Source organism: Pyrus communis, chromosome 5, assembly GCF_963583255.1.
Source record: "Pyrus communis chromosome 5, drPyrComm1.1, whole genome shotgun sequence".
Classification (NCBI taxonomy): domain Eukaryota; kingdom Viridiplantae; phylum Streptophyta; class Magnoliopsida; order Rosales; family Rosaceae; genus Pyrus; species Pyrus communis.
Window position 1 is genome coordinate 25,025,049 of NC_084807.1, and position 9,378 is coordinate 25,034,426.

General features: G+C 38.8%; 2 protein-coding genes and 1 pseudogene across 2 annotated transcripts; 2 read left to right on the top strand and 1 right to left on the bottom strand.

The window, feature by feature from the left end:
• LOC137734473 (uncharacterized) lies at window positions 1-2,345 on the top strand. Its single transcript, XM_068473735.1, has 4 exons — window positions 1-360; window positions 738-873; window positions 1,560-1,623; window positions 2,205-2,345. The coding sequence occupies exons 1-4, from the start codon at window positions 81-83 to the stop codon at window positions 2,343-2,345; spliced, it is 621 nt and encodes a 206-aa protein (XP_068329836.1). The 5' UTR covers window positions 1-80.
• A 1,762-nt stretch (window positions 2,346-4,107) lies between these two features.
• LOC137733195 (mitochondrial dicarboxylate/tricarboxylate transporter DTC-like) lies at window positions 4,108-6,288 on the top strand (annotated as a pseudogene).
• A 496-nt stretch (window positions 6,289-6,784) lies between these two features.
• LOC137734742 (peroxidase 4-like) lies at window positions 6,785-8,283 on the bottom strand. The gene is made up of 3 exons (XM_068474016.1): window positions 8,006-8,283; window positions 7,731-7,922; window positions 6,785-7,483 (listed from the first exon to the last, which is right to left on the bottom strand). The coding sequence occupies exons 1-3, from the start codon at window positions 8,213-8,215 to the stop codon at window positions 6,929-6,931; spliced, it is 957 nt and encodes a 318-aa protein (XP_068330117.1). The 5' UTR covers window positions 8,216-8,283; the 3' UTR covers window positions 6,785-6,928.
• Between the last annotated feature and the right edge of the window lie 1,095 nt (window positions 8,284-9,378).

Sequence of the window (9,378 nt, forward strand, 5' to 3'; positions counted from 1 at the left end):
CCTCGCAACCCACTCAGTGAATCATTCATATATGAAGAAGAAGAAAGAAGGAGCAAATTATGAAGTAGCAGAAAAAAGAAATGGAAGCTGAGCCATCCAGAAGAAGACTGAGAGCCCCAAACCCTCTCTCCGATTGCACCAACACCATTTCCTCCACCACCACCACCGCCACCACCCTAGCCACAGCCGCCTCTTCGCAGTCCTCGTCCACCTCCACCGTCAAGCTCAAACGCCAGAATCCCAAGCTCGCCTCCGTCACCGGGAACCTCCTCTCCGCTGTAGACCCTAAGCCCTCCGTAGTTCCGCCTCCGATTCCCTCCACTCCTCCTCGCCCTCGTCCCGTCTCGTCCCCCGCTTCTGGTAATTTCTCTCCTCCGCTTTCGATTTCTCCGTTTCTCGCCTTGGGTTCGGGTGTGATTTCTGTTTTGTTCTGGTTTTAATTTCAATTTGGGAGTCTAGGGTTTCTGGATTTTCCTAGAAGAACAAGAGGTCGCTTGGAATTTGTTCGTTTCAATCCTTAATAGTACCTTGAATCTATTGATATTAGTTGAAATGTGTTGCTTTGTGTTTGCATTTGAGTGCGTATTTTGAATGCTTTGTTTGAATACTTGAATTGAACTTGATGCTATGCTTCAATAGGAAGTATTAACTCCTGTGAATATACTTCATCTATGCATTTTCTTTGAAAGATCTGTGTGGCTGAGACCTTACGGTTATATTTGGATTTTCGAGTTTAGGTACCAGCGATCGTGAGGCTCTTGAGCCTTGTTCAGTGTATACTCGAAGACAGACTGCAGTAAAAGGGGAGGGTAAAGGGAAGGAAAACACTGGATCTTGGAGTTGTCCTCCTGCACCAAAGACCCGGAATGCTGGGTAAGTGTCTAATTCCTTGTAGTGCTATGGTTGCGAAATAAAGGGAGGAAACTATGTCATTGCTTGGAGTTGTGAAAAGTTAGCTGCCTTGCTATAAAAAGTTATTCATCAAAAATTTGTAGGACTCGTTTGGATACGCTTTTGGAATGACTGAAAGCGCTTTTGGTGAAAAAGTTTTTGAAACCAATTCTTAGTAAAAATGCAAGTAAATTCTAGAATAGCGCTTGTGTTTCCTGGAAGAAACATTTGTGCTTCTTTTAGGAAACACTTTCAGTGCTTTTGGAACCAAAAAAACATTTTCTCTAAAAGCGCTTTCAATAATTTTAAAAGCACATCCAAACGAGCCCGGAGATTGTCAGTACATGAATATAATATGATATGGGTTTTAAGAGTAACGTGATAACATATCACTTCAGTGGTCTGCTGAGGCACTCATAAGTTGCAACACCCTACGTTTCTTAAATGAGTAAGCCCTAAATACACGATCTATTGCTTCTTAGTGTGACCATAAATTCTACCATTCTGATTTTCCCCTCGTCATGCTTCAATTTGACATTCCATGTGTATTGGTATCGTTATAGATTGATGCATATGAGAAATTCTATCTCTAACTCATTTGTGACATGTCAGTCCCATGTGTGATGTTTTGCTAATGCTGCTGTATGTCTTCTTCCCATTGGAAACAGGAAAAAAACAAAGGCAAGCAGATGCAACAGTGTATCCATGGAATCCATGGCTCCTCACAACAAGGTTTGTTAACATGGTAACTTTTTCGTAGTCCCGGGTAGAAACTGCTACTTTTTATCTGACTTGGGGTCTGGTTCCTACAATAAATTGATCAGTTCTGTTGTGCTTTCATATCAATCCAAAACAACATTGTGCTATCAGAATTAGAATTTCTATATATCCCCAATCCTATCAAACAACATGTTTTTGTATTGACACCCAACGAGTATGTCTATGGCAAGATTTATTGGTTCTTTACTGTGTGGTCGAGTTGTTTGGGCTACATTTTGAGAGAGAAATTCTCTTTCAGTGTTTTGATTCCGGCAGCAGACTTTTTTTTTTATCGTCTATTAGTTTTTATTTCTATGCTAGTAAAAAACAAAAAGGGAGGGGAAATATTCCACTTAATATTATATGGTCTGTTTATCCTTTCACTTGTTTAAACAATCCTCAAACTTATAAGGGACCTTTAGTTTGTTCTAGGATGTTTTATGTTTCTTAAAACAGTGAGTTCTTGTTATATTCCTATCTGGACAGCTGTGGTCAAATAAGTTAAGTTCCATTTTACCACAAGCTCTGGGTTCACTTTAAATTTGTGTGTACAGAAGCAGCATGCGGTACCAGCTGGGAAAGAACATTCCGAGAAGCAAAGAGCTTTTTTTTATGAGATTGAACAAAAGAGAAAATACTTTGCAGAGATCGATGCATTTGAACTGTCAGAAGAGGAAGTCGATTCAGTTGATTAGAGTAAATGGAAGAGCTATATAGTGCACGTATAGAAAGCAAGGGAGACGAAACCTGTATTGTTCTCCATATAGTCACAAGAGTGTGCAACCGACTAATTCTGATGTAACTACCACCCCTCGCCAATTTACATCGCTGTAAGTTCTTGATAGTTAGAATTCTTTATCTCTGTGTGCAGTCCACTCGAGATGAAGAAGAGAGGAAGGTTAAGCAAGTAAATGAAAGAAAGTATGAGAAAGTGTAAAGGTTCCACGAAAGCAACAATTGGAACCATCACTCGGGGTCCCTGTCGACCCTTTTTTGTAGCGTCTCCTTAACCTACTAAGTTTTGTAGCGGATTTGATTTGATTTGATTTGATTTGATTTGATTATGTAAGTGGAAGCATAACTGTTAAATGTGTAGTTTTACATGCATGGCTTTGCATCTTTGTAGTAACAGATGTACGGTGGAGATTGGTTTATGATTGAATGGTGGAGGTTGGTTTAGGACGAGTTTGTTAGAAGGTTATAGTTAGGCTAGTGTAAATTGTTAATTTTATCTCATTTTCTGTAATCTGTTCAACTATTAATACAAGATTTGATTTCCTTTTAAACCTTCATCTTCTTCTTCTCTGTAATTTGGATAGTTTCATGCCTCTTCCAATGTAGTTAGTACTTTGTTACATGATGATTTTTATATCCTAGTCTTGAAAAGGTCACGGGTTGGAGTTGTGGCAACCACCTATTTGGAAAGTAAGGGCAAGTTTGTATACGATAGATGTGCCATCTCCAACCATCGTAAGGCAAGGAGCCTTGTTGGTTTGAGTCGGTCTTTGATGTTGGTGACATACTGACATTATATAACGCACAAACTTGAATGGTGGTGTACCTTTCCAACTTCCCATTTTTTTATTTTATCAGTGCATGCCCTAACATGTATAACATTTGAGGCACAGTAGATTTGTAGTTCAAGTAGTTTTTGGACTCAGAAGTCAGATGTTGAAAATTTAAATGGGAAGTTCGACTAAGATAGAGATAAATTTAACCGGAAATTAAGGTTACGAATTTTTTTCTTTATTAATGCATGCCCCAACATTTATAATAGTTGAGGCATGGTAGATTACTAGATTTGTAGCTCAAGTAGTTTTTGGACCAAGAAGTCAGATGGTGAAATTTTAAATGGGAAATTCGATTTAGACTAAGGTTAGGAATTTTTTCTTTTATATCAGTGCATGCCCCAACATTTATAATATTTGAGGCATAGTAGATTTGTAGCTCAAGTGGTTTTTGGACTCAGAAGTTAGATGTTGAAAATTTAAATGGAAAGTTCGATTTAGACTAAAATCGAGCATAAATTTAACCGCAAAATAAGGTTACGAATTATTTTATTTTATTTATTTATCTGTGCATGCCTCAAACTCAAGTAGTTATTGGACTCATAAGTCAAATGTTGAAAATTTAAATGGAAAGTTCGATTTAGACTAAAATCAGGAATAAATTTAACTATAGAATTAGTATCATGCACAAATTAACCTTTTCGAACATGTCAATAGTAACACAATTAAATGAGGGTTAAATATTAAATAAACGTAGTGTTATTTATATACTCATTTTTACTTCTCACATTTTTTTTTTTTAATTTTCGATCATCAAATTGATAAATGAAAAAAAATTAATAAGAGTGTATAAAAGTAAAAATGACTGCATAATAATCCCTTCCTAAATAAATAAAAGGGCGAGGTCATCCGGGGTCGAATACAGTAATAATTAGAACTTAGAAGGGATTTAAGGCGGGAGAGAGGCACAGAGAGAGCATCTGTGCGAGCACCACAAAAGATCATGGAAGAGAAGCTGAGATCAGTCATCGGAATCCCAAGAGACGTGCACGTGAACAAAGAGCTGGATCTGACCATGGAAGAACACCGCCGGAAGAGGAAGGACAAGGCCGACATTGCTGATCCCTCGAACCCCCTTGTCATCCGTTCACGGTGGCGGCAGCATTGGCCCTCTATCAAACCCTTCCTCAACGGCGGAGCTATCGGCGTTCTTGCGGGCTCCTGGGCTTCCCTTTACCACTCCAAGAGTTGTATGTATGCTCAGTGTCGCCAGATTCCGATGCTCCACTGTTATACCAAGGTTCCAACTTTTTCCTTTTGTTCGCTTCCTCAGAAAGGTGGAAGCTTTTTTTGCGTTTTCCTCTGCAATTTATCTTTCTTTGGCAAAAAAAATTAAATTTCCCGAGTTGGGATTTCTAATGTGATGTTGAAATTGAAATGGGTTAGCAGAGATTTATGATTTGTGAACATTTAAATCATTTTTGTTAACATGCATTTTTATGAATGTTGTTAGATTTCGTTGTTGTTTGCAGATTCTTCACGGTGCGATTTACATTCATCTGTTGACGGTGAGCCAGCAATTGGGATTGTATGAGTAAGTTTTCTAGAAGCCTCAAAGTAAATTAATTTTTCCTCTCAAAGTAAATTCTTTACTGTTGTTGTAGTTTGTTATTTAATTCAAGAATTTACAAGCTTTGTTGTTTTATGGAGATTGAAGTGTAGATATCTGTCGAGTTTCTCTTGAGCTCATGTAATCCCTTTTTTTTTAGCCGTTGATTTGAGGACTGACTGCTGCCATCTGGGATTTCTCTTTATAAAGTTTCGTCGAGCTCTTGAGCAATTGATTTTAAGTAGGAAGGGGCATGATGGTAGCATATGCATGGTTTTTTTCTGTGATCTGATGGATTAATGTTGCATCAACTATTTGGTTTTAGATTCAGAAGTGGACAACTTTTCAAACTTTTGATTGTTTGGCCTTTTTTGCCAGGATTTTGAGAAATAAAGCAATTGCTACAAACGAAGGAATGCCACCCACCCTTTGTCAAGAGGCTGCTTGTGGGTTGGCTGTTGGAGCAACTGGAGCATTGATCAATTTTCCATTATACTCTGGGTATCTTGTGTATAATTATCATCTAGCAACCAAACGATTTCCTATTTACAGATACGTATTTTCATTTGTCCGTAATATGGCAACCCAGAGAGCTTTGTTTCGAGAAATGTGGAATTATGTAGGTCCTTTTCTGAAGAGGAAGATGTGGTTAGACATGGGCATGCTCGCATCATATAATCCAAGCCTTGATTATCTCAGGGAGTCTTGTGGTTTTAGTGAAGCAAAAGCACAATTGGGTAAAAGCTCCCCCCTTGCCAATTTTATCTCAGTTCCATCTTTTCCCTTTCTCTCTTGTATTTACATGTTATGTAATTTTGATTGTGTTCCTTTGTTCAGGTGCAAGTGCTTCGTCAGCATTCTTTGCTGCAGCATGCAGTTTACCCTCAAAACACGTTCGCATAGTCAGACAGAAACTGGATATGCTAGCTCTCTGGATTGTGCCCTTGCAATTCTAAAATCAAGAGGTCCTCTTGGCTTCTTTACTGGATTCCCCACATGTTTTGGCCGTGTTGCACTTCCTATCATGGTACTCTCTCTCTTTCTCTTTCTCTCTCTCTCTCTCTCTCTCTCTCTCAAACACAAACACAAGCACAAGCACAAGCACACATCTATTTATTAGTAATGATTATGATATCATGCTGCCTGATTTTGCAGACTACATGGTTTGTCTTGGAAAAGATTCGGAAACTCAAGATGTCAATTGGACTGTAGCAAATCTGGAAGTCTGCAGTGAGATCTCAAGTCGCTTAGGCTAGTCTGCATCAATGCTTGTCCACTCTTGGAAGTACATTTAGGATTCTACCTACTTAAGCCTCACTATTTCCTTTTGATTTCATATTTTGTTTCCCCCTTGTTTTGTGAATATGTTAGGGAAACAATACGGATACCATTAACAACGAAAGGGTTTGTGACTCTTTCCCTTACTTCGCTTGTAGAATCGAACTGGATTTTAATCCCCTTTTGTCTACTTTAACCAACTTTTGGTTTAGTGGTGTTTCCTCCTCTTTGGTTGGTTTTATGTACAACGATTTTGGGGTTTGGTTTTATATAATAGTTGAAACCCTGGCTTGTGTGGTAATCCACCTCCATGTAAAGGTTAAGCCTGCTTGGAGTGCAAGTCATATGATAAATTATTACATTTTGACAATTCTTCAATTAAATTAATTACGGGTTGCACTCTCCAATTAAATTGTATCCTCATGTTTGTTTCCCCTTTGTTTTGTGTAAATGTTGTGGGAAATGCCATGCAATAGAGACACCATTAAGAACTTCTTTCCCTTACTCCGCTTGTCGAATCAAATTGGATTTTATTTCCCTTCTGTCATATTTTAACCTGTCGACTATTGGTTTAGTGGTATTTCCTCCTCGGTTTGTTTGAAATGAGACACACGTGACCGAAACTCTGTACTAACCAAACAAAACGAATGCCATAATGAACAAAAAGCATTTTTACAGAAGAAAGTTTCAGTGACAACTTGTCTAAGAACAAAAGAGAATTTCAGAGGCAACTTAGGTATAAGAAAGCAGTGGCCAGGTTCCTTCTTTTCGCTTTATGCGAGAGTAGAGTTGGCGGCTGTTGTCGTAGAGAAAAAGGGTACAAGAGTAGGAGTGGGTGAAGAAAGACTAATTACACACTTATATGATTCCATGTTGTGAAATTTTAATTCACTTTTCTGCAATTGGTTCTGATTTCGCCTTGACTTCCTGTAAGAGGATGGATGTTTCCCATTTTGACCATGGCCTTGGCAAAGTGCTTGAAGAATACAAAGGTGTTATTTGCGTATTTCTTAACCAGTTTCTCCGTAGAAGAAGTTCCATTGTAGAGCTCATTGTCTGAATGAAGAAGTCCCTTTTCTTTCAACACATTCTTGTAGTACAAGTTATCAAAATGTGTTGGGGTCTGGAGGTCAAGGCTTGCAAGGTTGTTGTCACTTCCGCTTCTCGGGCAACTTCCCTGCAATGACCTGGCGAAGGCAGCATTGATGGTGGATTCGTTGTAGATACGTGAGCGGAATGATGTGCACCTTGCACGGCCAATAGTATGAGCACCCGAAAGAGCGACCAAGTCCCTTAACGAGAGGCCTTGTGCTGAGAAGCTTGAAATGAGAGCACTTATGTTGGAAGTTGGTGGAGGAATGGAGGTGTTAGCAGCACTTCTGCTAGCAGTGGTTGAATCTCTTCTTCCCAAACCAACTTTCCACGGAGGACCTCCTAACTGCAAATCCAAGTATTTCCATGTAAAAATAGATGCCAATGAAGAAGATTGATTAAAATGTTACTTCAAATTTGAGAACTTGGTGGACGAAACTAGGGAAATATGCACAAATGAATTGGTTATAAACTTGAGAGACACTAAAAGGCTTCTTGTCTGTTTAGTGTCCGCTGCATTATATTTTTGACTAAAAGTTTGTAACCAATTATGTTTGTGCATTTTTTGAAAGAAATTAAGATAGGTTACTTACATAAACTGTAGAGTCACGGGCAGCCAGAGCTAGAAGATCAGCACATGAGACCACTCCAGGGCATGCTTTCTCAAGCTTAGCTTTAATTCTATCAACAACTTCAAATCCTCTAATGGAGTTGTTGTTAGGAACTGCTGTTTTCTCACCAACAAAGCTTGAAGTGTCGTCCAACAGCACCGACGCATCGCAACCCTGAGATTTAACAAAGAAATTATGCCAACCTCCTTCAGTTAAGAATGGCTCAATGAGCACATTAAGTGATGGTATATACTTACATTTACGAAGCAATCGTGGAAATGCAGACGGAGCAAGGAAGCCCCGACACGGGTTTCATTTTTTATGGCTGCTATAACTTCTTCTTGCACAATGGACAATGCTTTTGGACATTTGCATTTGTAGAAATTTTTAGTGAGCTTGCAATTGGATTCGAGAAATGCACCAGCAATGACCAAGATAAGCAGGACTAAGTTGTAACTGGAAGCCATGTTACAGTGTTCTCTAGCAGTAGAAGCTAGGTTAGTACAAGAGACACACACATATATATAACCGACATTTTTTCATGCCTAGTAACCACACAAAGTCACAACTCAAGCAAATTAACAAGCCTTGATAAAGACGGAATATTTGGGGTAAAGTAACAATCCATTATTGGGTTTAAAGGGACTAAAGGTAAAGCTAGACTGATAGATATTTGCTTTCGCTACTTTTTCTACACACTAGTATATATAAGGTTCGTTTTTCCAAATTATTATTCTACCTTTTGGCTTTGTGACTGTACACACGTTCCACTTTAGTCTAATTTATATGTATTTTAGCTCAAGGAAGGGCCCCTGCAGGTTGAAATGTCCATCTTTTGAGAGACCTTTGGTCTTGCGTAGTCTTGTAGAGCTTTCATCACCACGCTTCAAAGGTTTTTTTGGAAGCGTTGAGCCAAAGTTCAGCACGACGTGCTGGAAAAACAGTTGTCTTAAATCAATTCTTCACCAACTAGTCTTAAAAAAATGTGCAGTTTCATGTCAATTATGTCACCGTCCAAAGTTACACTTCACCTTACAAAACCGCCTTGTAAGTGTCGGGACTTGAGAGTGTGAATCACACATCAAAATAATCAGATTGTATCTCTAATCATCAATAATGTTAGGTTGAATGTTCACATTTTAACATACTATCAAAACAGAATATGTTAGTCTTGATTCGAGGGAACTAAAACTTGTCAAACAGTTCAAGAGCCCAACCCAACTTAAGAAGTACCTCATTCAGGAGTTCTAGCTTAATGGGTCATGGCATTCCCCTAAACCCGAAGTTCTTTCCTTCCTAAAACAGGCCCATAATTACTGGATTTTAACAGAAGTCCATATGCCAAGTGGAAGAGCAGCAGATGAATCCAATGGCTCTGTTCATTGTCCTATTTGAGGCATGTTCTTCTGTTTTTCTTTGTTTGCCAGAATTGAAAGGCAGAAGGAGCTTTTTTTTCCCCTTTCTTTTCTCGTTGGTTTTTTCTTTTATTATAGTGCTGCACGATAAAATGTTTCTGCTCACATATACATCATGTTCACTTAAGTTTGTGGGAGTCTACGTAGCTAAGCTAGCCAGTATGTCTACTGTTAAAGTCCCACATCAGTGGATCATGTTGGCATTTTCGTCAGTG